Here is a 27,851-nt window from a genome sequence, read left to right on the forward strand (position 1 = left end):
GAGAAAGAAACAAAATAAAAACCAACTTGAGAAATGTGGTTATGTGCAGCCCTGTGTTTCTGTGGAATCCAGAACCTCTTGAGAGCATGCTTGGAGTGGAATTGGATTAATTTCAGAGATGCATAAATGAAGCACTAGACTTTGCAAGTAGAGCTCCAATCCCACATACAATCATATTTGCAGGTCTGAGTGGGGTCCTCAGGACACAAAGGTGACACTGATGGCCAAGAGCTACCTTTGCTTGCAGCTGGCTTTCAGTAAGTGCAGCCTCTTACTGAGCACTTCATTATGATTCAAAGTACGGATGTTTTTGGCATGTTTTCCTGTTGCACTTGAGATGATCTGAGAGAGACTATAAACTCTTCGGGGGCTTTTCGCAACTCTCATTCCCAAGAATCCCCATCTGCCAGCTTAGGGAGCTGCTGGAAGTGCTGTATCAGTGCTGCAGAGATAATCATCAGTGGTGTCTGCAGTGGTGCTCAACAGCTTTTGGCTCAGCCAAGGAATGTGCCCTTAACATAGCCAGGGTGCCCAGATGTACTTGCTGTATCAGTACAGAGAAGAACTGTCTAATCTGCTGCAAGGCTCTCTAGCCACCCTTGTGTTTGGCTTGGACACAGTCATCCCCATGCTTGGAGCTGGAGTGTGTGTTGGCAGCAGGGAATCGTTGTCACAGAGTAATTCTAAGCAGAGGAGTCAAACTAAAGTTCATTTTGTTCTTGCTTCAAAATTACAGCTGGCTCCAGTGGGCAGGGGGTGCCTTAGCTGCTTTTCTTTCTCTTTGAGTGTTTTGTTGTTTTTAATCAGTAACTCCTCTCTGCAGTAAGTCTTCTGCTATATGTGAATTAAACCTTTTGCTCCTGAGACTTTTGATGCTGGTTAAAAGACAGGCATCTTGCTTGCAAAATGAAGCTCTGTCAATCCCATTTTAAATGGTATAGCGATAAGCATAGAAACAGTGGTATGGGATCACACTTAGATCTGTGCGTAACAGAGAGAACTGTTTTTAAAAAACAAATTAAAAATCACTCAAGTCATGAAGTAGCAGTGCTTTCTAAAAGCTAAAAACCAAAAATAGTCTAAAAACTCAGGTGCAGCTTGTGTAGCTAGGAGACATATAAGCTGAGGTCAGCCAGCAGTGTTGCCAGTTAAGCAATACCCATGTCTATTGCAAGCCCTCATCGGGTTTGGAGAGCTAGCTCATGCAGGACTCTTCCTCTGTAGAACAGAAATCTTTGTAGCTAATTTCCAGGACCTCATCTGGAGAAGCTGCTTTACTTCTTTGGCTCTGTCGTGGAATTGGAAAACTGAGCTGTGAATAAATAAGCATGGGCTCATCCAAAGGCCTGAGTTGTAGCTAGAAGGAAAACGTGAGGCAGGCTGGAAGTGGCAGCCCAGAACAGCAGTAAGCTTGAAGCCGTGCGGCTCTGGGGTGCAGGCATGGCCCTTGGTGGGGTAACAAGGCCTCCTCACAGAAGGGGCTTTTTATTTCTGTGAAAATGTGACCCAGGATATGACTCTGCCCCCACTTGACCAGGACATGTGGTCTGGGGGGTATTTTACTTTCCTGCTAAATATCTTTACTGAGCAGGAGACCAGAGCTGCTTGAATAATACAGGTCAAAATAAAACACATCCTACTTTCATAAATAAACTACAGTGTGAACCTAGTTAGAGCTCTAAAAATAGAGGTGACAATGGCATGAAATGAATAGCTCCATTCCTTTGTGGTGATGGACAGTAAGTGCTGGCAAGCAGTAGAGAAGACAGGCCAGGAGCAGAGAGATTGCCTCTCCTTAAAGATAGTCAGCTCCCTGAGTCATGTGTAATGGGCTGCCCTGAAGAGTCAAAAACATTAAGGGAAGTGTGAAGTCAACTAGTTAATGGTGTTGTTTATCCTACTTTCTATGGAAAGCAGGGAAAAAGGAGGATATCTGCATCTCCTGGTGGAAAAGACAAGGAAAGACAGCTCCTGGAAATAAGCTGTAGCCATGGTGACATCTTTAAGTCACGTCAGCAAATGCCATACAGAGCTCTGAATTTTAACTGGTGTTATCTTCTCCATAGAGATCAGGGTTTAAAGGAACAAATGTGAGCAGAGTTGACTAAATGCTTCTCGGAGTAGTAAGGTGAAAAGGTGTGCTTGTGAGGTCCTTTCCATCTGTCACACCTCATTTATTGCATCCAGGTAGAAGCAAATAAATTCATTAGTCAACCTAAAAGGTTCTAATAGCTCAGTTGCTCTTGCTGGAGGTGCCCTGTTGTTTAACTTCAGTTTTATTGCAGTGAACTCTAGCTTACCCCTCCAAATGTCCACATAGTTACTGAATGGGATGTTTTGGCATAAATTTTCAGGGTATGTAAGTTTTTGTTAAACCGTAGCATTCCAACATCATAATTAGTATGGCAGCTAACAGACCTACCCAAAGACTTATTTACTGTCCAGACTGTTTTACACTGCCAGAGCTGTGCTTCTGTGATCTGTGTTTTTTATGGCAGTGCCTAAGGCCCAGCTGAGATCAGGGTCCTGTTGTGCTAGACATTTAGGCCTTGTCTCCAGAGAATGGTTGTCTACAGAAGTGTTAGACAAAGGGAACACTGTTCAAATTTGGATGGTGGGGGAGGGGAAGGGAAGTAACTAAGACTTTGTAAAGGGAAAATCTTCCCCCTTGAAAAGAATTGGTTTGGTTCTCAATTCTACTGCAGAGAGCTTCTCAGAGCTAGTCCAGCTCCTAGCAGCAAGACAATCCTCTTTGTCCTAATGGGGTATTGCTTCTAGAAATGTTTGCTTTCCAGAATACATCAGGTGCCACTCAGCTTTGGACTCTGAGGGGGAGAGCAAACCCAAACCAGCTAAACCTGAGCTTTGTGTACTCCATAAGTATTTGGATGTGCCCATGGTGCCCCTGCCTTCTAGCCAGCTGTTACTCAGAGTTTTAAAACACCTCAGATCAGCAAAAAGTGAGATCCTGAAAAGCAGAGACCTGCAGCTTGCCAGAATTTCAGATTTCTATGATGTTGTTATTGGAGTGATTCCGGAAAAAGTTGTGTAAGCAGAGGAAGTGTGATGTACTGGCAGCAGGATGTCCAGGTAGTCTGATGTGTCCTCGTTTGGCAGCAGTGGGCAGAGGAGAGGGAAAGGCTTAATGGTGCAGACACTCATAGGGTAGGCTTAATTGGCTGCATGTTGAAAAGATAACCCTGTGTCTCTGTATCATCCATCTAACAGGTTTAGGTAATCCCTTACTATGCTGCTTATTTATTTTAAATGGTGCTGAATTATGCAGTGCATATGTCTTACTAATGGAGGGTCTAAATTACTAGCATTACTTCTTCCCTTGTTTTACACTTGATCTGTTCTTAATGGAAAGGGATAAGCCTCACAATGTTATATTTGTCTTGTTTCAGCTCAGTGAAACATGTGGAGTTTGACAGTTTTTCTGTATGTCACTTCATTAATTTGCCTGGCTAGCCCTTATTTAGTATCAGATCACCTCAGTGATTATTGCCAGCAAACATATGTTTTGTTTGATGAAACTTGAAGAGACAGGAAGGAGGGTCAGAGTATGAGAATATCTAAATATTGGGATTCTGACTTATTGCATACTTGACTGTGCCTTCGTGGAGGCCAAGTGGCAACTGACACAGGTAGCAAGCCAGCCTTTCTCTGAATAATGGCAAAGTTGTTGCTCCCATAGCGTAAGGCTTCTTGGGGTGCTTTTAATCTTGAGACAGAGCGGTTCTCTCCAGGTCTAGGCGGCCTCTCAGATTTGTATAGAGCACCAAAGGCTAAATACCTGTCTTTAAGGTCAGTGTCTCAGGTGACACTGCTAATTAAGCTGTAAGGAGATGGCACTTTTACTACTATAGAGCAAAAGGTCTGTGAAGATGCTGAAGCAGTCTTCCTACACAGCAGCTAGGCAAACATTTTCTCCCGCATAGGAGTGCTTTTCTGTTGAGAGAGAAGATAAGTATCTTATCAGGAGTTTCTGTCTCAGCAGTGTGTGTGTTTGCCTTCTCTTCTTACACTGCCCATGCACCTTTTTGTTTGAGCTAATGGAACCAGAAACCCTACTAACTCCTATTGGTTTTCAATTCTGCATGGATAGGCTCAGGTTTCCCCTTCCTAAAGGTGAATATCCTCTTCTGTTTCCACCAGCGCAGGCTGTTCCCATAGCCTGGATCTTTGTGACACATAAAATACAAATATTTCCTCTTTTTTTTTTCTCTAGTTTTTTTTTTTCTTTTGGTTTTCATGCAGCAGTTCAAAATGGGTCAGTCCAGCTGACCAAAACATAATTACATGCCTGTAAGCCTCTAAATTTCAGATCAGTATTTTCAGAAAGCTTTTTCCAAACTTAAGTGAGTTTGTAATCTCTTCTGGGGTGTGTGGGTGATACTACTTGCCATATATGTCCTTGCCCAATACAGTGCAGCTCATTAATTGGCAGCCCACTAGCTCAGGGAGGCTCTGTAGCCTGCTATTCATCACTCTGGTACTCGTTTCCAAAGCTGTCATTTCCTGCTGCCCTGTGCAGGCAGCTCTTTGAGGCTCAGCTCCCGGGGTCACTGCAGAAGCATGGCTTGAATGAAGCTCAGGAGAAAAGCAATGAAGCTCTGTGAGGGCAAGCGGAGCATTCAGCTTCTTACATCAGTATTTGTGAGAATGTACCACCTGGGCTACGGTATTGCCAGATGTAATTAATAGAGCTGGACAGAAGCTGTATTTGGAAAGCAGAGCTTAAAGGAACTGCTTCAAGGAGCTGCCAGGATATGGAAATGGCCATTTCTGAGGTGGCCACGTGCTGTGCTCTGCACACTGAGCTGGGCACCAGGAGACCCAAGTATCTCTCTTCCTTTAGCAGGAGGAGCTTTATGGCTCCAAGTTCCTTAGAGTTCTTTGTAAATGGTAGCATCCTTAGCTAGGTGACTCAGCTGTGCTTCAGACAGCCAATATCTGCCTGCTTTATCTCTTGACTTCTGCTGGATATAGTATGGTCTTTGTTCCTTACTTCAAGCTCTTGTCCGGTGCTGCTGGATCCTTCCCTGAGGTTACTGAAGTCTGTCTCAGAGATGGCTGCTGTACTTTTGATTGAATTATGGGATTCCTATGTGATTCTAGCACCTGGAGTGCTGTTTTGTACTCTGCTAGGATCACTTCTTGTCCACAGTCTCTTTTTCCTGAATCTGTGTGGCTTTGAGGATTTCCCAGTAAGCAAATGACAGAAACAAGAAATTAAAAAGAAAACAACTTTTGTCAGTCTGTGCAGGATGTAAATACTGGCTATTCTCTGCTGCCTGTGAAGGCTGTTTCCTATATACTGGGTCTGGGGGTCTGTAACTTTTTAAACTGTTAGGAAGTGATTTGTAATCTTTGGACAAGATTACCATGAGGCCCATTTGAAAGCTTATTCATGTTTTCCTAGAGAAAGCTTGGACACAAAATGTGTTTGCTTTAAGATCAAGCCCTGTGCACGTAAAAGAAATCACATGTGAGTTTGACTTTTGCACCCTGTTGGCTGACCACAGAAAATGCAGCCCCACAACTGGTAATGAGCAAGAGAGCCTCCATTGGTTCCTGGGGCTGAGATGCTCCTGTGGGGTGGAAAGCCATCTGTTTGCACACTTTCACTGTAAGCCTTGGCTCTGGAAAATCTGCTGCAGGAGCTGGTGGTTCCGGTGTAGCCTTTCTGAAGGCAGTGAGTCACTCTTCTGCTGCCATAGAGCAACCACCTGGGTGTGCATGTTCTGCACTGTCTGCCTCACTCTTTCTCTATCTACACCCATCAAACCCACTTGGAGCTGGGGGTTCTTTAAGTTACTGATGGCTACAGACATGGAGTCCATGGTATCTTTTTTGGCAGGTTCATTGAACCCTCAGTCAGATCTATAAAGTAGGTGTAAATGTTGAAATGATGTGCTGCTGGAGAGGAGGTGGCTGTACAAGCTTTGAGTAGGATGAGGGATGACTTAATGCTTGGCTTACCCTACTTGGGCTGGATCTAACAGTAAAAGCATTAAGTAGATAAAGAACAGAAGTCCTGTTGGAAGTAGAGAGATGAAAGACTCTAGGCTGTAATTAAGGGCACAGCAAGGAAAGTGGCCCATGGATGACCTGAATGATCTGAGAAGCTGTACTGAGAGAGGTGGACCACAGATGGCATCCTCACTGGTCAACTTCTGAGATGTATTAAGGTAAAATAAAAGCTGAGGGCTTACGTAACAAGAAAGGAAGGCGCTGTGTAGGCACCACTTGATGCCTGTACAGACCCCAAGCACAGCTTTTGGTACTGCCTATGAAGTCAGTGTGCTCTCTAGTAATCTTACCTTATGGTTAGTGAAATCACAAAGTCTTTGCTGAGGCGTACATGTAGATCTTTCACTTTACAAAACAAATGAAGATTGAGGGAAAGAAAATCGATCTGTATTGCAATCAGACTCAGAGGTCAGGCAGGAAATCCTGTTTCCAAGCCCATTAGATGGAAAAAGGAAAATCTGCAGTAAGTATTTTCTGGAACACCTAGGTTGGTTCTGCAGGTTGCATAACAGGATCAGGCTGGCTGGCATACCAGTGCAAGTCAGTAGCCTTCTTGAAGCCATTTAGCTATGGTGGATCTTGTTTTGCTCAATTACTGAGCAGTGCTTGGCATTCACAGGCTGACTGCTGCAGCCAGGCTGCCTGTGCAGTACTGTATGCCCACCAGAAGATAGCTTTGTTCCTTGTCATGGCTGATAGTTCCTCTGAGTAAAGCATTCCTCTCTTAGTTCATTTTATTTCTCTATTGAACAAAGGCTGTGAGCCACAAACTGCTTGGATTATACAGAATGCAGCTTATATTACAGACAGTTTCACCATTAGGTGAAACTAAGTAAAGCAGGAAGAGAAAGATTGTATTAAATTTATGTTCAGAGGGCATTAGTATATTTGAAATTTGGAATTTATTTTCCTTTATGCAACTTCATGGCTTTGCAGCTTCATAGCTACCTATGCAGCCTGCTGGCTTTTTCATTGTTTTGTGCTCCTTCAGCCTCAGTAACCTGTGATGCTGGCTAACATTTGGGCATGTTGACTGAGTGGGTTTTTTTTGCAGCTGGCAAATCAAGAGTTACTTTCTTCCTTTACTCTCTTGGGAGTCCAGAGTACCTGATAGTTTAGGGAAAGCTGATGGCACAGAGCTTGGTGGGACTTTGCCTGGGATTTGCAGGCAATTTCCAATACTTTTCCATAGCTGTTAATGTAATAGTGCATTTATTTCCTTGCTTTAAGGACACAACTGGTATAATTTGTACTGGATTATACAATGGCCTTGTGGATGTGTGAGCCAATTTTTGAGAACGTGTTTGGCAGATTCCTTCATTCCAGCTGTGTCAATACATGAGCTTGAGGTCTTTTTTTTATTATTATTATTATTTTCTTAAAACAAAAAAGCAGGGAGGGGAAGCCCCTAGATATCTATTGGGCCATAGCAAATAGCTGCAGATCTAGCACATGGGGAGTTTAACAGTACCAGAACACAAAGATAAACTGTGCATTTTACACATGTATAAATTCACTATTATACTAAAATGTAAGTGATTAAGTATTTTTCCAAATATGTGCCTCTGGAAGATTTACCACCTACTAGCATATAAGATTTGAACAAATACAGTAATGTGGTATTTCCTTGTTGTCTAATACTCCAAGTATCCATCGTCTCTACTAGTGATGTAACCCATAAAGTATTAGAGCTGATTTGTATATTATCCAGATTTTGCTTTTCTCATGATTTTTTCCCATGTTCTAAACATTTCTACTTATTCCAGAAGTACAAGAAAATGCAGTTCCAATCCCAGCAGAGGACTAGAATGATTCTCATTTGAATGTGGAGGTCATGGTGTGAATTTCTACATATGTGTTGGTGCACATAATGTGATGTGAAAGCAATCCAAGCAAGCTAGATGTTTAAGCCAGAATCTGAGATTCACTTGGGGCTCTTGATTGAGCACTTATGTACACACCTAGTCAGCTCAGCTACTCTTGGTCCAGGAAAAACTTGTGTGGCAGCAATAATTAAAATGTTTTATTCACACATGGTGCACCCTCCATGCCAGCCAGCTCTGCAACCAAAGGAACTGAGTATAGCAACAAAGGGAAGAGGTACTAAAGACACAGCTGAAGAGCTTCCATCTGCCAACCTCAGGGTGGAGAAAGATGACTAATTGGAAGGATTGGGATAGCAAATACATAACCACATAGACTGGAAGAAACTAGTTACCTTACCAGCTAGATATTGCAAGGAAAAAACTTCTCTTTCACTCGTAACACCACACAAACTTTAGAACTCCTTTCTGTTTTCTCTGAATTCAGTAATAACTAAAGCAGTGCAAGGAATTTAATTCCCTTGCTGCTGCTGAGCCCTAAGTATTAGCTGTTTAGCTATTAACTATCAACTGTTGCTGGAGAACAGCAAACCCTGGTCTCAGTGCTTGGCTTTCTGTTCCAACTTTTAGCTCCATAAGGTGCAGTGCTGTTCTGTTAATAGCCAAAAAACAATATCAGCAGTGACCTGCCATGCAGAAGTCCCCACCTCCTGTTTCCTGTCTCTTGCCTCACCTTGGGAAGCCCTCTTCACAAACACTGTTTCCATTACCAAATTAAGCCAAAAACACTGTAGCCTTTACCTTGAAAACACAACTTAGCTTTCAGACTCTCCCAAAAAGGTGGAGAAAAGCATCTCCAGTGCATTCCATACTTCCTCTGGGTTCACAGGGCTCTTAAGTGATGCTATTAAGCTGAAGCTGCTGTTATGTTTGTGTAGGGTTTCTTGTAAAATGCTGAAGAAAGGTACCAGCGTGTGCAGCTTCTTTCTTCAGTATTAGATGGTCTGACCCTTGACTCTCTTTAACTCTCCAAACTTGATTATTTTCTTTGAGAAGAAAGGAAAGAAGCTCATGTTCCTTCAAGAAAACAAAACAAACAAACAAAACCCACAATGAAATATTAGTACTAGAGTTTCTATGTTTGTAGTTCTCTATTCAGCTTTTAGTGGTATGATAGAAAACCTATTTCATGGCTCATATAGAAATTGCAATTCCCCTGGCAGCTGGCAGGCTTTCTCCCATGCTGTACTACCTGGAGATCTGCAGGCAAGATACTCTTCTCCTTTCTCTCACATGAGAAATCTAGTAACTGCTGCCCAACCAGAGCAATGTGAGCTTCTTGAGGTATTTCCTCAGCAAATTTGAAAAACTTTTGGAGAGAAGCAGTAATATAGGCTATAGTGAATTTGTTTTTGCTTGTTTCCTGAAGTTGTACCTAGAGTACAGCCACAGTAGTTTCAAGAGAGATCAGAACCCTTGTACACTTGACTGTAGGTCAAGTGCTTTCTAGGGTTGCGATGCTTTGCAAAATGAGGCTCCCACTTAGAAGTGAGTTTGCCCCTGTGAATGCATTGGTACCATGCTGCTAGGAGGTAGCTCTAGGACTTGAACTGGTTGGAAGGATCATGACACACGTTTGAGCTGAAATCCTAACATGTGGCCCAGTCTGGTTTGGGTATGGCACATAAAAGGCTGTAAATCTGTGCTGTGAATCTTCATTATGTTCCAGTGGGGTGTCTGGCACAAGCACGTCTTTCGTCCTTCAGTACATCCTTTGTCAGAGCCCTGCTTCCATCTTTAAAGGAGGCAAACCTTGCTTATGGCTGAACTGTGGCTGCAGTGAAGTCTGCAGTGCACACAGGCTGAGAAACTCTGTGTTTGAAGATGAAAGCTGCCTTTAATATTTCAATGACTTTAATAATTCACCCAGAGATGACAGCCTAAGTCTGCTGTGCATTGACTCACATATGGACCTCTATACCCCAAACCACAGTAAGGGCCATGCAAGGAAGACCTCTTCTATGTATGTCCATATATAAGAGAAAGGTGCTTCTTTGTGAATCATAAGCATGTAAAATGCTCTGAAATCAGACACTGGCCTAATTTCAGTACTGTCAACCAGGTACTTTTGCCAAATGTGTGGGAATAAGCAGCCCTGTGCAAAGAGAAGAGCCAGCATGTGCAATGGTAATGACTAACAGTATATGGACAACGCTGTGAAATTTTAGGAAGAGTGAATATGCTTACTGCAAAAAATCCTTCATGCAAAATGCTACTTCTGATGTCTTCTTTCTTTTACATATTCTTTGGAGATCTGTCCAAAGCAATTATAACTGACTTCTCTATGTGTATCAAATATACATGCACTGTGTGGGATGTAAGAGCTCCAGAGGGGAGGAAAAAGCAAGTACCTTCATCTGCACAGCAATACTCTCACACCCGAGCTGTTCTTTAAAGAAAGAGATAATATCTCTGAATGAAAATAGTTGTCTGTTGGCATGAAAACATCTGTGTGCCATATTTGAAGAGGCCTGATAGCATCTAGTACTGCTTTGCAGGACAAGTCAAGTTGTTGGAACTTTCTTTTGAGATTTCTTGATCTAAGGCAAAAGGACATAAAAGGTAGCAGCTCTCTAAAGTGCAAAGAGCACATGTAGGATGTACCAGACTGCTGCTTGAGTGGGATTTTTCCAAGACTCTTGTGAGGTGGAGTGTTGCTTAAGTGTTTGTTTATAAGAATGTGTTGTCCACTCAGGCAGGAGAGATTCCCATTCCCTTTTTACATCGTTAGTACCCTTGTTTATGTTGGTTAATCTAAAAGTTGACAATAAAAATCTACAGAGAACTTAATGCTGAGGGGAAAACTAGAGACCAATATTCAGCAAGATCACCCTATCTTTTTTTAAGATATTTCTGGCACCTCATAAGCTACTCTTGTTCAAGTCCTTAATTTTCCTATCTGTGTGGAGAAATGGACAATATGTAAGCACGGATGGGTGAGAGTCAACATAAGCAGCACTTTCAAAAATATGGACCTTTAATGGTTTTCTTGTGATTTCCCACAGGGTTGGTTGGCAATAACCCTTGCTTCCTTAATTCTACATTTTTAAAACCTTTTGAGAAGAGGACTGGGGATATAATTAAAAGCAGGAATGTGATTTTTAGAATCAATTTTTTGGTCACTTATTCATTCTCAAATGTCATTAATCTGTTTCACAGTCATCGTTACAAGTTTGTGGGGCAAAATGAACTTTTCATCTCTCAGTAGCTGATGTAGAACCATACCAAAATGTGAGTTATCAGAAACTAGATGGACCCTATGAGAACTGAGATATCTTGGCTATTGCAGCTAACGATGCTGATGTATGCCAACCAAAAAGTCAGTTCATATAGGGGAGAACATTGCATGCCTACCTTAGAAATTCATATTCCTGGATTAATTTGAAGGCAGGATTTTGAGTAGTGCAGCATACTGTGAGCTGAGCTTGGTGCAGTGGCTACAGTTCCCTATGTGCCTTCTCTGGGACTGAAACTCCCTTTGAATCCTCACCAGGGTTGAGGGCTGGGTAATGATCTCTGTCTAGACGCCCATGCCACATCAGCTTTAGAAATGCATTTTGATGTCTGAGAGTTAAAGGCATCTGTAAGGGTTAACTCGAGCTACAAGTCACTGCCTAATTTTTACAGATGGTGTGAGTGCAAGAGCGAGCCTCAGACTGGCTTGGCAGTGCACACAGATAACTTTACATAATTCCATGCAGATGTTGCTGTAGAATGGTTTTAATAATGAATTGTGAAGTTGAGCTAACTCCAGCATAGAGAGAAAACTCAAAATAAATGCAGTGTTTTGTTATGTTTCAAAAGTAAATTTTCTAACGTTTCTGCAATACTGTGATGGTTTGGAAAGATGGCAGGGGAGGGACAAGCAGCAGTTGGCTCAATTTTAGTCCTAACGTTCTGCAAACAAAGGCCAGTCTGGCTAACTTGCCTGTAGACCAGCAGTTCTGTGAACTTGCTGAATATATAAGTAAGTAAATAGGTGGTGCTGGTGGAGGCCATATGGCAGTTGCCATCATATTTCCAATGGATTGGTAGTGCAGGGTAAGCTACAGCATTAATAGCTCAGCAGATTGGCTCTGTTGGTTGTGGATATCATGCAAAAGCTGCATTGTGGCCCTTACCTGCCCTTCAGCCACTTCCTGCTAGGAGCCTCTTAGTTCTTGCCCTATGCTGTTATTTCCTTTCAGTAAGGTTATGGCTTAGGTGTACCATCATAATTCAGATTTCTTACCTTGTAAGGTATGAGCTAGTTTTGCAGTGCCTGCTTCACCACTCTGAAACCTCACATTTTTCTTCTGAGCATCGATTCGGACTTTTCTTCTTCTGTGAGTGCTGCTGGAAGTTCCTTAGGTTCCCTTCTCAATTGTTCAGGCTATTTAAGTAAAATATGTTGAGTTTTCCCTGCGCATCTCCATCAGCCAAACCTGAGGAACTGCATTGTGAAATCGGGTTGACATCAGGGCTGTGAAATCCAGCCTTCCAAAGACTATCTTACCATGGTTTGAGTTCGGCCCAAAAACACACCTTAAGTGTAGACAGTAGGCTTTTTTGTTTGGTTTGGTTATTTATTTTTTTTTTTTGCAGTTGACTTTATTTTTTTCTGAGGAAGAGTTTACATAAACTATTCCAGTCAAACTGATATCAAGTGAAAGCCAGCTCCTGGCATTTTGTGCATAATTGCAAATGTATACTAAACTGTGTTTGCTAGCCATGTCGATGCATTACTGGTAAAAGGAGGAACAACCATGAAGACACTGTCTGGCAGATTCCAAGTGTTTGCTGCTGTGGCCTTCATGGCATGAGAATCCACCTCCTGCTGAGGAGGAATAACTAAATTTAAACTTTCCAACCATGAGCTTTGTGAAGCAAAGTTTCCAACCCTCTGCTGAGCCAGAAAATGGAAAGCCACATCTGAGCTTGGACAGTAAATAAATAGAGCTACCTAGCAGCTGTGTTGTGGCAAGTGAGGGGGCTTGTTCCTTTGCACACATGCCTCCCTGCAGCAGGCTCCAGGAAGGAAAGTGAGGAATTCTAACTTCAGTCTTCTAGTATAATCTTCCCTAGCAATTTTTGATACAAATGTGGAAGGAGAGGGGTTGCAGAAGGGCTGTGTGGCCAACACATGACTCTGTGATTTGCCATAACTGAATAAAGTTTGTGCCCCATCTATTTACAAACCAACCCAGCTTGTCTCTGTCTTAGCTCATTGCAGGCAGGTTCAGGTTCCTGTGAAATTACTTGGTTTTATGATGGCCATTTAAGCATGTAAACTGTTTCAAAGAGCTTGTGCAGAAATAACTGCTTTCTCGTCTCCCTTTGGGGATGCTCTGAAACTGGTGTTGAACAATAGCTTGTGCTATTCTGACAAATCAGCCTGCATTTTTGGGGAGATATTATAGAAGGTAAAACATTTCCATTGTTTTCTTAGCTTTTTATTGTCCTGTATTTTAACCCTGTCCTTACCTGACAGGAACACAATGCAGTTCTACTTGGAACTGAGAGCCACAGGTTGTTGGGTGAGCAGCTCTACGACAAACTTAACACAAGAGTCAATAACTCAGTGCAGCCAAGGAGGAAAAGAGGCAAGGATAGTTATGACAGGGACACACTTAACTAAAAGTTTGATGAATAAGATTGTAGGTGAGCCATCCATAGCTGTGACCTAAAGTATTGTCTCAGTAGAATTCATTATCACTTAGTGTTCTTATAGACAGGGATGGAAACATGGAGGTTCAGATGGGAAGGCACAGCTGGTACATACAGCCTGAAGTCACATTTCAGTTGTTTTTTTCTCCTTTCTTGTTTTTGTTCTATGCAGTACTTCCTGGGGCATTGAATTCTGGTCATGATTGTTGAATGACAGCCACAGTGACAAGTGTGCTAGAAGTTCTTATATCTGAAATTTGTGTACCTCTGTTACTTCCTAACTCACATCTTTTGATTTTGGTGATGCACCATATCAGGATTTGTGCCATCTCCTTCATTTCCCCTGTGTCTTGGTTCTGTAGATGTACACATTACAAAAACTTGAAGAGAGAGACTGAACTGAATAACTCAGTCATCGTGGTTAGATTTCAGATTTATTAAAAGAAACTGTTCCTTTACAACTTATTTCTTTATTTTATTTTTGTGACCTTCTTGGGCACTCATCTAGCACTGTGAGAGTGTCTGATAGAAACCGCCTCTTTATTTAAACCTATCTGAAGGTTCTGACTCTGTACCTGTTCCTCAGTAGCATCTCACTTTTACTGTTGACTGAGCAACTTCTCTTACTTCTTTTTGTAGGATGGTGGTTTGTGAGCACTGCAGAGGAGCAGGGCTGGGTCCCTGCTACATACTTGGAATCCCAAAATGGAACCAGAGATGACTCTGACATCAACACATCCAAAACTGGGGAAGGTATGGAAAGCTTTTTGTTATCAAAGGGAAACTGGTACTTGCTTTGCTTTATGCTTTTCCACCTGTAGAGAACAACTTTGAACACTCATACCACCATTCAGTGCTGCTAATCCACTTCAGTAATCTCCTCTGATTTTTTTATAATGGTACATAAATTGTTGCAGAAGAAAATGGGGAAAAGGACATGCCTGTAATCCCTTTGTGACTTGGACTGTCACTGTAACAAAAAGTTCTAAAGGAGAAATGATGCTCATTTTAATTCTCTTAAACAATACGAAAATAACTTTTGTGCAAGTCCAAGCAGTATGTTTCGGTAGAGATCTTGGACTGTATTGGCTGTTGAAGGAGAGAACTTGCGTGGCTTATCTGCAGAAATTGTACAAGTGAGAGCTGTTAATTGGAAGGTACTGCTTTTGGAAGCCACAGGCAATAAAAAAAGAAAGGTTCGACTTCAGTAGTGGCTTCTCATTACACAAATTAATCCTTGAAACTAGTTTAACTGCTGCTTATTGTGGCCTGTGAGTGTGTGGAGGTCTTATTCTGTTAAAAGTGAGATACCATTTGTCATGTATATTCAGCAGCACTGTTTTTTTGGCTAAAGATGCTTATTCAGGTTCCAGAAATGGAATGGTACAGCTTCACATGTTCCCCTTTTCCATTATGAAAGACTAACCTCATCTTAATGGACTTTTCATGTAGTAACTGTGTACAAAGGACACTTTTATTATGATTTGCTCAATTCTAAAGAACCTCTAGCTAAATTTGTAAGTATTTTTGACATGGCATTTATTCTACAATATGTGGAAAATGAACAGACTTTTCTGTAGCATAAATAGGTTTAAAGATATGTTGGAATGACTCTGCCCATGAAGATATAGAAAGCAGCCAAAACATTATTTTGTGCTGGACATCAAGAGCGACATCTGTGGCTTATTGAAATCTTTGGCTCTTTTTTCCCTGCTCAAAGTTACCCATATCCTGGGTCACTTAGGGTTTAGAAACTGACTGGTAGACAGGGAACCAGTCTGCTATGACACAGTGTCTTAGCAGATGCAGAAGCAGTTACCAAAGTTTCTGTTGGTAAAGAACAAACAACTTACTGCTGTTTTCTGAAAGAGTTGAAGAATGTCTTGCCTGTTGTTCTGTAGCTGCCTCCTGACTTTTAAATATGGTGCATGCTTGCATGCTTGACAGCCTTATTGCTTTAACTGCTTTCATTTTAAGATCTCTTCCTTTCATGTTGCCCTCTGGAGTGTACTCTGTACAGGGCTGTTGCTGCACGGCAGTCAATCCTGGTAATGGAAAATCCATCAAATGTTTCTTATCTTCTTCTCAGCGCTCTTTAATCCACTATATTGCTTTCCTCAGCTATGGTCAGCAGTCACATTCCTTGCCTTACTGCAAATCCAGATACACTGAAACCTGATACCATTTTTCCCATGTTCAGTTCCATCCCAGTGACAAATCTAATTGCATTACCTCCACAGCTGCTTTGATTTGCCCTGCTTTCCTGTGCTTTTCAGTAACTTTGTTCTGTGCTATTAACCACAAGCTGAGGCTTCTTTTGTTCTTTTTTTCCCTCCTGTTTTTTTCTTCACTTGAGCTGTTCTCCTTGCCATGTAGAGAAATGTCCTCCTAATATTTATCAGTAGAAAGGAAAGGCTTTCTTCAAGAGTCTTATCACAGAATCATATGATAAGGTTTAAGACCAACTCTTGAAGATAAGCATGTAAAACCAAAGATTCTTTCATGGACAATTGGCCAGTAATCAGTAGGCAGGAGAAGGAGGGTTCCAATAAAACTGATTGGGTTGCATTGAGTGTCCCAGTCTGCATGTGCAGAGCGTATATGACAGAAGTGTTTCCTCTTTGTATTTGAACCTGCACAACATCTTTCCTTAGGAAGAGGGCAGACAGGCAACTGCTGCCTGGGCCTGTGTTTAGGGCAGCAGCCTCTCACTAAGTTTGGAAAACATTTGGAAATCAGTACAGAGAAGCATTTGCAACCACAGAAGCTGTTAAAGTAAACATCCTGAAATGTGCCCTTGAAAAGATTATATGCTTTTTGATAAATAACCCTTCTGGTGGCTAACTATGGAATGATCACCAAAGCTTAAGAATGACAAAATTCAGTATGGTTGAAGATGAAAAACTGATAAAAACATAATTATGATATAAAAGGCCTAGTGGTGCAGACAGCCTTGTGCTGTGTAGAAGAGAGCACACTGGTAGATCTGTGTGACCATGTAGGAAAATTGAAGATGTTCAAAGGGTGCTCCCAGATGTGTCTCCCCACTTAGCCAGTGTGAGTAAGGAGCTGTGAGCGACTGGTCTCTGACACCTGAAGCAGCTTCCCTCCTGCTAAAGCTTTTAAGTTCAACGTCTTTAATCTCTTCTTATCTTGGGGAGAAACCTAACGCAATCGTGTTCTATGTCAGTATTAGTGTGAATTCAACTTCAGCTTCTTTCTCTGCTAATAGTCTGTATGTGTACTGACATACCTTGTGTTGCCTCGCATGTAGCATGGATGTAACAGGCAGTCTAATGTCATGTTGACTTGTAGAAAACTACTAAGTTTAAGCCAATGCATCAGAAAAGCAGTACCAGGAAGGAATGAAGTCAGCTTCTTCTTTTCTTCCACCATGGTTTTCTAAGAGGTTTACTAAGCCCCTTTGGCCAAAATCACAGTGATCTTATATTTAAAATCCAGCTCCTCTGAAAATTTGTGATGGTTCTCTGCTTTCATCTGTAAAGAATTAAAAGAAAGCTCAGAGACATTAATGGGGCATTGAGGGAGGGGCAGGAGCTGCTTATTTGGGGAAGTTGATTTTTTTCTTACTTGAACAGCCAGTCCTTCCCCTGATCAAATCATTTTACTGTTCCTGGTTGATTATGGAGCACAGTTGGTGTCCACTCTCATGAGTCTGAGAGTATATTCCCAAAATGACTTAAGTGTAAATATAAACATGTACCTGTGCAACCTGGTCTAGCATTGGCAGGGGGCTTGGACTCAATGATCTCTAGAGGTCCCTTCCAACCCCTGCAATTCTGTGATTTTGTGATAAAGGAATTAGTTTATGAACAGCTTTTGCATTAATCTCATAGCACCAAGCACGCTTCCAATGGAAAGGAAGGCCTTCCATTGTAAGCATGGAAAAAGGAAAGTGTCTGATTTTGTGCCAGTCCAAATGTTCTGTGTTCACATCTTCACAAGTAGACAAAGGAGCTGAAGTTCAGTTCCATGTTTGCAATCTGGAAAACAAGTGGTGTCCTCTGTGCGCAGCTGCCTTCACAATGTCATTTCCATAAATCTTTCATCTTTGTTTATATTTTAAGCATAAATTATTGTTTGTGTAGAACTAATTCACAGTTCTAGCTTGTTAGCTTCTTGAGCCTGCTCAGTAACAGGTTAGCTATCAAAACAGGTTTTTATTTCCTTATATTTTTAATTGATATGTTAGAAGTCAAGGTTTCAATCATGAGCATTATCTGTGGCATTACGAGCTGTATGAGCTGTATGTTGCAATCAAGGAGACATCAGTCTCCAGTTGAGTACCTGAGTTGCTTTGAGTTCCTCCAGTTTGAGTACCTACAGTTCCAGAGTGCTGTTGTTAGAGGTGTGCTCACTTTTGAGAAGCTGTATTCTGTTTTTCCACGTGGATTTTTTTTTTAATAACATGATAATTTGCTTAGGGAGAGTTAGAGCCCTGTTGGTTTTGACTGTCGCATGAAGTAGACTGAACTCTTCAAATACCCTTCAGCCTAACTAGGAGATACAACAGCAGTTATACTGATCTGACCTGCCACTGCAGCCACCATGGGCAAGTCTTCCTTTGTTGTGCTTGCTTTGGGGTATATATGTGTTTTTCATATTTTTCTTAAAGCCAATAGCAACAGTGGCAGTTTTTGACAGTTCTAGATGATTTATGCTGCTCAGGCTCAAGAGTCTAACTTGTTTCACTGTACTGTATTAACTAAAACCAAAGTTTCTGTCTCCCACCTAACCTGTTCTTTTATCAAGACGGTGCTTGTAAGTGCCATGTTTTGTTTTTATTTCTCACCCTTCCGCCATTATTTTTTTCTTTTATGTTTCCATCCATGTTCCAAACTAGTTTCTAAGCGACGCAAGGCTCACCTGAGGCGCCTGGACCGGCGATGGACGCTGGGCGGGATAGTCAACAGGCAGCAGAGTCGAGGTGAATGAATAGCTTCCTATGGCAGCAGCCCTAAGTGCACTCCAAAAACCATGCTGCTGCCTCAGCTTGTGTGCACTGGAGTGGTTGCTGGGGTCTGTGTCCTTGGTATGCTGATAGAGACAGGTTGAGGCTCCAGAGTTTTGATGTGTGTCATACGTGACAGATGGAGCCAGGCACCCCGAAAACTGGAGGCAAATAAGTACCTGTAATTCTGTAGTATGACTGTTTGTGCAGGCTGGCAAAGTTCACATCTATTGCGTTTTAACTTTGGGCGCATCTGTACTCAGACCTTCCTACCTTAGTAAGTACAAGGATTGTGTTAAGGGCTATTGAAAGCTAAAAATGAAGAATGCTGGAGAGATCAGAGATGCGTGCACTAGTACCATGCTTGGTACAGAAAGATGAGAGTCATTCCAGTTTGTTTCCTCTCTTCTTTTTAAGCAGTGCTTGGAATGGAAGGCAGAATTCTAGGGAAGTTCTGTGAGCTTCTGGATGTCAGTCCTTGTTGTTTGAAATACCACCACTAGCAGCATCTTTTTAGCTTTGGTCAGGTGGGAGCATGGGGAAAAAAACTGACCTCGCTTCAAGTTTTGAAGTTGCATTTGGCATCTGCTGAAGAATCTTCCAAACCAAGCACTTCTATAGAGCATACAACTCATCTTTCCTGGTGTAGAAGTACCCCTTTCTGTTCCTCTCTTTCTTGCAGGATCATCCAGGTATTGATTTATAAAGGAGGGGAGGGGGGGAAACTCACTGTGTGAGTTTTACATAACCTCACTGAGAGAATGGAACCAGACACAAGAAAAAGAGAAGCTTACCAGCTCCCAGTAAACAGAGAATGTACTTTTAAAGTTTCAAGCTTATCTTCTCCTGGTTTTGCTGGTAGTTCTATGTGCAGACCCATGAAGATTCCAAGCAACAAGTAACTTCAGTGACCTTTTACTTGTGCTTCAAAGTATCTTTGAAGGAACCAAAATTAGGATAGCTTCACCCTGCATCAACCAATACTACATTCCTTAGGCAAAATCCTGCTTTGTCGCCATATACACACCAAAGTTGTCAAAAAGCAAAAACAGCAGTAAGCACATGTGCTGGCTTGCATGTGGGGGTGGTGGAAAGAAACAGCTTATATATCCAAAGAATATGGGAGCTACTTATTTTTTCATATCAAAGTCTGCCAGATGCATCCTGAGAATTTAACTAGGAGGACTTTGGAGAATCAGTTTTCTAAGCACTGTTTACCAGTTTAAACATATGCTTTCTTTCCTATTCATACTATATCACAAACAAAACTCTAAAAATGTTAAGGCTACAGGATCAGTCCTGCAGCAGATTGCACTGGTAGCACGCAAGGATCTAAGTTGCATTTCCCTCTTTTCCCTCTTCCACCCATTGTCTGCGTGTACATCTTTTCCAGCGCTGCCCTCTGGCTGGTGTCATGTTGTCTTCCCTGGCAGTCTTCCCCACCACACAGTCTCTCCTATCCCAGCCTTTGTCTCGCTCTGCAAAAATTTCTTCCCTTTTAGGCCCAAACAGTACAGGGTTTCAAACTGTGTTGGACAATGTGCTTTATCTCAAACTAGATCATGGCAGCATCTCAAGGACTGAGCAACTTCCAAGGAGTATATGCTTGTATGAGTTCCCTCCAAAGCATTTCACCTATAACCAGCCACATTAGCTAAAACGAAGGTGCATGGTGTCTTTTGAGATGGGTGATAGGGAGTTCTTATAGGAGCAGGTTGATGGGAAATAAAGAAAGTGATCTAAGCACTTGGGGACATATTGGAGGTAGTATGCATCTGGCATGGCTGCAGCCTGTGTGGGCATCCACCCCTTCCAATCTGCAGTTGTAGAAGTATGAGTCCTTATGGATGTCCAGCCCACTTCTCTCTAACAGATCACAGTTTATGTGAGGTCAGGAGGGACTTGATTTTCCCTTCTTTCCCTCCCATTCCAACCCAAAAGGCTTCTAACAAGGCCAAATTTGGGTGGGTTTGCATAGAAATGACAGAATGCTTGAACTGTGCTCATGCTGCTGCTAGCCTTCGAGCCCTTGCTCCAAAGCACAGAAGAACATGAGGCTGCTCAAACTTTAGACTGCCAAAACTGCTTAATGCAGGGAAAACAGCTTCCCCTCCCCCACTTGGCCTCTTTCTCGGAAATAAATTCAATTAAACATTTTGGCTGAAATTCTTCCCACCCAGCGATATTCTGCTTGAGATAGTCCCAGCTTTTTGAGTGGTTAGCTCTGAGAGTTCACTGGAGTTCAAGGCAAGCAGAAAAGGATGCTTCCCTTCATTAGTGCTACTCAAGCATAAATAGAAACTTTTTTACCAACTAGTTTTGAGATCAAACTGCCTAAGCCCTTACTAAAGAAATTAAGCATAGGTCTGAAGGCCAGGATTTTGGAGACAACTTGAGGCTTACTTTGTCTCTTTGTAAAGACCTTTAAGAGGCTGAGCAACCCCAAATCTCAGATATCTGGGAGTAATGTTGCTGGGTCTGCAAAGATGAAAGATGAAAGACAAATTATTGAATATCATAGTAGTGCTCCTTTTATAAAGCTGGAAAGAAATCTGCAAAGAGAACAGCTGTAGTCTGTTTTTACAAAGAGAAACAGATGACATTTGTTGCTGAAGTTTTCTCTTTAAAACCTTCTGTGGTGTGCCCAGATCTAAAAGATTATGTTGGTTTATGTTTCTTGTGTAGTTGCTGAGGTTTTTTGTGGTTTTTTTTTAAGTTGAATATTTCTAAATATGGTGTATTTTCTAAACTTTTGCCTGTGGTTTTGAGAGCCAACTTAATACAAATGCTGATTGCAAAGAGAAGCTTAAACATTTGTAGTTTTCCTCCGACTGACCCTTGTTGGACCCACAAGCTGCGGAGTTCATGTTCTCTTGCACCAGGTGAAATGCTGTTTCTACAAACGCACTTACTTGGAACTTCCCCTAGAAGAGGGCTTGGGATTGTTTATGGGCTTATTTCACAAGAAGTCATTTGTGCTATTAGAGTTTGGTAGGGAAAAATGGGGGTTTACGTGCTGTTTTATATGCCAGATATTTGCTGTAAGTTATTCCTTCCCTGGGTTTGAGCCCAGCACTCTCACTGGAGCTGGTACAATGCAGGGGAGTTCTTTACATTTATTCATGCCAACAGTGTAGCAACATACAGACTGTATTTCTGCCGAATGAACCTATTACTTAAGAATAGCTGCTTGCACAAAAAATAAGCCATTCAATGGAAGAGTTAAAGTTCTAGCTTGGAAACTATAGGTCTTCCTAGTGCTTGCCTGACTTGTTGGGAGAGTGGTGGAGCAGAGGGGAGGCAGCTTGGAAGCCGTCAAATTGCTCTTGAAGTTTGAAGCCATCTCCTTGCCCGAGTGCATCCTCCTGCTGCCTGTGTGCCAGCTGTGGCAGCCTGACTGCCTCTTTCAAGTGCTAAATCAAATTGGCACAAAGCACTAGATGTAGTTTAGTTTCTTTATTTTCTCCTATCCCCCCTACCCCTGTGCTCCAAGGAAAGTAGTAAATGTGTATTACCTCTTGCTGGTTGAAGAGCAAGCATGTGTAATGCAGAACTGTTCAGAAGAAGTGTCATTATTCTTTCTGTGTATGTGTGTTGGCATGATGTTTTCTGCTATTTAAAGAAAAAAAAGAAAAAAGAAGGGGACAGGAAGGAATGGGGGAGAGACAAAAGCTGAAGGACTCTTGCCTGCAGATGATCATATTTGATAGCTGTGGCTAGTTATTTTCCCTGCAGAATATTTAGAGAAGGAAAGCACAGCCAGTGTTGAGTCGTCGTGTCTCACTCTGGAGCAGGGAGACTTTTTCCAGAAGCAGGTCTGACGAAGTGGGGAGGGCGAGCAGACTGCTGACTGAGGGGAAAGTATTTTGAAAGAAAATTCTTCTGTGGTTTGGAAGATGTAGGGTTGGGGCTGTTGCATTTTGCTGAGAAATCGTTAATTGGCTAATTTCTAGCCCAGCTCCCCTCCATCCTCCCCCTGACATTTCCAACCAGGCTGGGGTCACAGAAAGTTGGGGGCATGTCCAAGCACCAGCTGAGCAAAGGAAATTGCTCCCTTACTTGGCTCCTGAACCACTGCAGATAGTTTGCACGCTTGTTTATGGAGAGGGAAGAGAGCAAACTTCTAAAATCTAGGTGAAGGAGGGGTGTGCAACACAGGGCGTTCAGAACTTGGAAGCAGAAATGCCTGAGCGCTGGCTGTTTGCCTGGGAGAGTTGAGACTGATTATGCAGGGCTGGAAATGTGCGTGGTATTTTCACTGCCATAAATGCAAGGTTCCAGTCCCAAATACTTTACAGCCTAAACAAAAAGAAGGAGTGCTCATGCATCAAAGGAGCCTGGGCAAGTGGCAATTTGGCATGCATCTTATTACGACCAAAAGGTTTTTCACAGTGGAAAGTGATACTTATTTGGTATTTTTAAAAGCTTTTTGAAAAGGGCTAAACTAAGCTTGTTTGGCAAGGCAGGAAGCTGGGGTAGGTGAAGCTTATTTTAGTAAGGATTTGAGAGTTTTCGAGTTATTTGATACTACGAAGGAGGGAGCCTACTCAGGTTGATGAGGCATCATGGGAAAGGCATGGAGCTGAGTGGGGAAAGATGAAAGGATTTGGAAGAGTGAGAAATGCAACGGGAGCGGAACACTTGTGTGTAGTGATATATTAAAGCAAGATGGTAGCCCTGAGGATTAAAAACTCAAGATGGGGCAATTCATTTTGTTGACACACCTGATAGAAAAGTGGTTGAAGAACCAGAGTGATCCTGGGCAACAGCAGTGTGCTGGGAAGGGAGCAAAAGAGGAGGTGGCTGTGCAAAAGAGTTGGAAGGGCCTGAGGTCTAGCTGAGGGGAGTAGCTGTGATAGAAGATTTTGAAGATGTTGGGGAAAGGAGCTGTTACCTTGGTGACAGACTAGAAGGAATCTAAAATAACCGGTGCCAAGGGAATTGGGAAGATTGAATAAGGAAGATTTGGAAACTGCTACTGAACTTCTATGTTACAACTCTAGCAGTAAAACCATAGGCCTGCTTTCCTTGACCTGAGAGTAAGTATAAATCCAGACAGCCAGAGGAGGGACCAAGTTCCTTTCTCAAGACACCTCATAACTCTAGTGTCTGTGTGTGAGCACACGTGTAAAATCTGAAGTCTGGGTTTGACAGATGGGATTGGAAGGAACCTCTTAAGCTGTCAAGTTTAGTGCCTTGCTCTGTCTGACAATTATAGTTTCTTCAGGAACTGATGTAACATCATCTTAGCTGTTTTGAGGTTTTTCCTCTGTCATAATGGGGCACCTGGTGTAAAAAATGCCATATCCAATGTTTAAAATTTCTTTGAGATTCTGTTTTCTCCTGTAGACAAAAATACAGCAGAGGAAACAAAACAGAACCTGTTTGGGTGTTTTCTGATTAAAGAGAGGGTAGTGGAATGAATGCTTCTGCTGGCTCTTTAATGACAAGCTCTAGTTCTAGGCCAAAAAATAACCATGACGGGTTATTGTCATGGTTTGCCATTATACAAGAATAAATGTCATTGGCATGAAGTGCTCCCAAATCATAACAAGTGAAATATGGCATCACTAGCTTTTTCCAACCAATGTGTTACACCATAGCCAACAAATAGACTGGGTGAGATAGAAGAAATATTTCAGCCCCTGCTATACTAGGGCTGCAAAAATGACCTTTTGCTGTTTGATGAACATTGCCAAGGTGTCTGTAGGTACACTTGCTCAGATTTAAATTATGATTTAAAAAAAATATTATAAGTACTTCTAATGCAAAAAGTTGCACTTCATCAAACTGCATCTGAAAATAGGTAGAAGAAGATGCATGGGCACTCTTAAATTGTCCTGGCCTGGTTTTGGATTGTGTGATGTGAATTGCTTTTTTGTTGCTTCCAGCAGTCTCAAACAGGGCTCTGATCTCAAAGCTAGCAGAAGCTGCACCATCACCAAACTGTAATCAGTGAAAGGCCTCAGCTCTCAGCTTCTCTAAATTTTGCTTCCAAGCTTCTACTGCCTTTCCTGAGGAGCCTTTAGGAAAAAACAGTAATATAGGAGCCTGCCTTTGGGGGGGAAGAAAAGGAAGGAGGAGAAAGGCCAATGGAGAAGTGGGATTTTGTAGTAAGAAGTGGACTCAGCAGTGGGCTGGCAGAAGCCCTGGGAACGCTCCAAGTGGGTGGTGTGGGTCTGGTAGTCCGAATAGGGCAGGACTTCTTGTTGTGTGTGTTTTAAATGTGTCAGTGTCCAGGAGGAAAAAATGGTACATACTAATCCTTCCCTTGCAAGCTAAGTGAGTTGCAGTTGGATAATGCATGGCGTGACGGGTTTTTATTGCATCTCTCTGCCAAGCAAGTTTTGCTTCTTGATGCGTACCTTGCTCAGATCTACACATGTAGCTGAAATTCCAGTTGAGGTATCTCCTTCAGTTCATCTGAGGAAGATGTCTTTGACCTGCAAACTAGAAATACAGAAATATAAGTGAGGTTGTCTGATTGAGCTATTAACAGAACTCTGAATGTCACATACTAAGAACAGATGTGTCTGTGTTTTCAGCTGATCCTGAAGGGGAATTGGACTCTTATCTCTTTATTTCCAGAATACAACTCTGTAGCTGGTGTATGTGTTTCTATCACATAATGCTTATTCTGCCCACTTGACCTCAACAGTGAAGTTGATGTAATGGAATCTGCAACTGGGGAATACAAATTATATTCTTGCTTGTATTTTTCTTTTTTTTTTGTCAGTAATTGTTAAGTCAAAACTTGATGAATCAGGATTAAACACTTGAGAATTCTTTGCAGATCTGGGCACATAACTTTGTTGGTGAGTCTGTGATGGTTCACTGCCATGTGTTCTATACTGTTGCCTGTCACAGTATCTGAACAAAAGCAGCATTTCAGAATTGTCAGTGTAATTCAATGCAGTGCCTTGCCACTGGCTGCTGCTCTGCTGAGTCTCTCATGAAGCCATTCATCTGTGTTAAGTCTTTCCAGTAACTTTTCATATCAATCATAAAGTGTCAAATATCTTCTCTTAAAGACTTGCAAATAGTAATCTGATATGTTGAATGCTACATCAATCCTCTTAAGTGACACATGTATTGAAAGCTCCACTGCTCCCTCCAGCAAATGTTGGTTTATGCGTAACAACCTCTGGCTGGAGACAGTCTCTGAGAAGCAAACCAGAATTACTCTTGGGTTGCAAAGGGACCTGTGTCTTCAGAATACTGTTTAAGTTACAAACCTCATGTGTGTTTGTGGTATCCTCTGCACCACTGACAGAAACCAAACGTGTGTAATCTTGGAAACGACCATAATTTTTGCTTTGAAAGCACTTTGCAAGGGGAAATTTTAATGGTGCCTTCCTGTTTTTGATCTGTACGCTTAAAAATAGAACTGCTAAAGACAAATGTTGTAGGACACACTTTTTTGAATGGATTTTTACCCAGCTACGATTGTCTTGCTTCATGGCAGAACTTCTCAGCCTTCCACTTCCATTCAGTCTCTTTTTTTTTTTTTTTTTTCTAACTTTACCTTCCCTCTTTGCAGAGAGGAATCTCCTGAAGCCTCTCTCTCTAAGGGGAGTTGAAAGCTACAAGACTGGAAATCTGAGAATGAAGGTGTTCCTGGACAGTATAAGACAGACAGTGGCAGCTCAGAGAGACCCACCAGTCTCCCCTGTGCATCCTAGTGTTATGACCCCCTGGATGGGATGACCTGCATAGAATTCAAACAGTGTTTTGAGTAGGGTAGGAAGAGATCTAATGTTCAGAAGGTGATTGCATCCTGGTTTGCAAAGGACCCTTTCCCCAAACTTTGGTTTCACCTGCATTTTTGAACCAAGATATGCTGCTGCTGGAGTTTTTGGGTGACCATTGTGGCTATTCGTCAGCCACCAGAGACTGCTGGAGCAAGAGTTTGGAAGGCTCTGCTGCAAATGCAGGCATGAGTGCCTGAGTCATGCATTCCCCTGTCCTCTGCAGGATGGAGGTCACATCCACCTGGGGACAGTAGGACTACTCTGTCTGGCAAGAGGAGCTGGAACTAGCTGAGTAGCTGGCTTTAGCTACAGTGGGTGCATGTGAGGAAGAAAATAAAGGAAACGGAGACTCTGCTGTAGCTGTAGTGGCAAGGGGGAGCTCCAACAGCATTGGTTATAGAGCAGCTTTGATGTGGGGGAGACCAAGCAAAGCCTTCTTCCAGTGCTAACAAAGCACTTTGTAGCCATCCTAGAAATGTCCCTGCAAGTGTCTAGTGCAATGTTTTTGTGGACTGTGTTGCAGCTCTGTACCTGAATTTCTTTTTGGCCATCTCCTCTATCCAGGGATTTTCCTGATTTCAGCTTAGTCCTTCGGGTTTTGTGGATGACAAAACTAGACATGCAACTCCATCAGCAGGAATCACTTTAAATAGATTAAAGACAAGTCTGCCTTTTCTGTGCAGAGCAGGAATGCGGCAAGGAAAACTCTCCTGAGACTCTGAAGCCAGGTTTCATTAGCTGCTTCAGCACTCATCAGACCCCATCTTGTAGCAGAGTATGTCTGTGGGGAAGGTGCTGTATTGATTCCTTATCAGTAATAAAGTAATTGCATTAGCAGGGTGTAGAAGAGAGTATTGGAGGCAAAGGTTTTGACAGGTTCTGCTCTGTCAGAAATAGGATCCAGTGCATCCCATTGAAAGGAGTTGATTTCAGATGTCATTTTGCTGAGTTTTCTGCCATCAGGTGGCCTGCCAACTTCTTTCCCCATTTCTCAGGTGTTTCTTAGTCTGTCTCAGTAAGAATTTTTCTTTCAATTTTCCATACTTCACCCAGCAACAAAATGGAGTTGAGCCACAAAACCCAACAGCTTGTTGGGTCTGCTTCTCTCTCCCTAAAAGTGCTTGCCTCAACCTTCTCATAGCTCCTTTGTTCTGTAGCAATTAGCAACTCTGGATTCACTTAATTTCCTGCCCATGCACAACCCTCTGTTCTGGCTGTGCCTTGAGCTTACCAGCACAAACTGCTGGGAAGGCTGCTGGGGAGTACTTCAGTGATGGTCTTCCCTGCTCTGATCTAGCCACAGAAACTCATGCTGTTAAATGCACTGTGGCTTGGGTTCAGGGTAGGACTTTGTTAATTGATTTCAAGGCCAACTGTACTTTTTCAAGGTAACAGTGGAAAGATTGACCTAGAACACGAGATGCTGCAGGAGATAACTCTGTGGGTGGGTGAGGATGCTGAGATGGTGACTGTTTGCTATGCCTTTTGGCTTGGGCTCAGCTCATCTGCTCACCTCTGCCCAGCCTGGAAGGGTGATAACTGCTGGAGATGAATAGGGTGTTT

General features: G+C 42.3%; 1 protein-coding gene across 5 annotated transcripts in view; it reads left to right on the forward strand.

Moving 5' to 3' along the window:
• SH3PXD2A (SH3 and PX domains 2A) overlaps positions 1–27,851 on the forward strand; it is a 228,968-nt gene that overhangs the window by 186,215 nt on the left and 14,902 nt on the right. For 4 of the 5 annotated variants that reach the window (XM_065746041.1, XM_065746043.1, XM_065746045.1 and 1 more), the window contains 2 exons: positions 14,205–14,318; positions 18,430–18,513. In XM_065746041.1, the coding sequence (XP_065602113.1) occupies positions 14,205–14,318; positions 18,430–18,513 (198 nt within the window). The remainder of the gene's footprint in view (positions 1–14,204; positions 14,319–18,429; positions 18,514–27,851) is intronic. The other variant, XM_065746044.1, reaches the window with a different exon arrangement.

The sequence above is a fragment of the Cyrtonyx montezumae genome, unplaced genomic scaffold (genome assembly GCF_038088225.1).
Source record: "Cyrtonyx montezumae isolate F1298 unplaced genomic scaffold, pur_monq_1.0 scaffold_4, whole genome shotgun sequence".
In the NCBI taxonomy this organism is placed as follows: domain Eukaryota; kingdom Metazoa; phylum Chordata; class Aves; order Galliformes; family Odontophoridae; genus Cyrtonyx; species Cyrtonyx montezumae.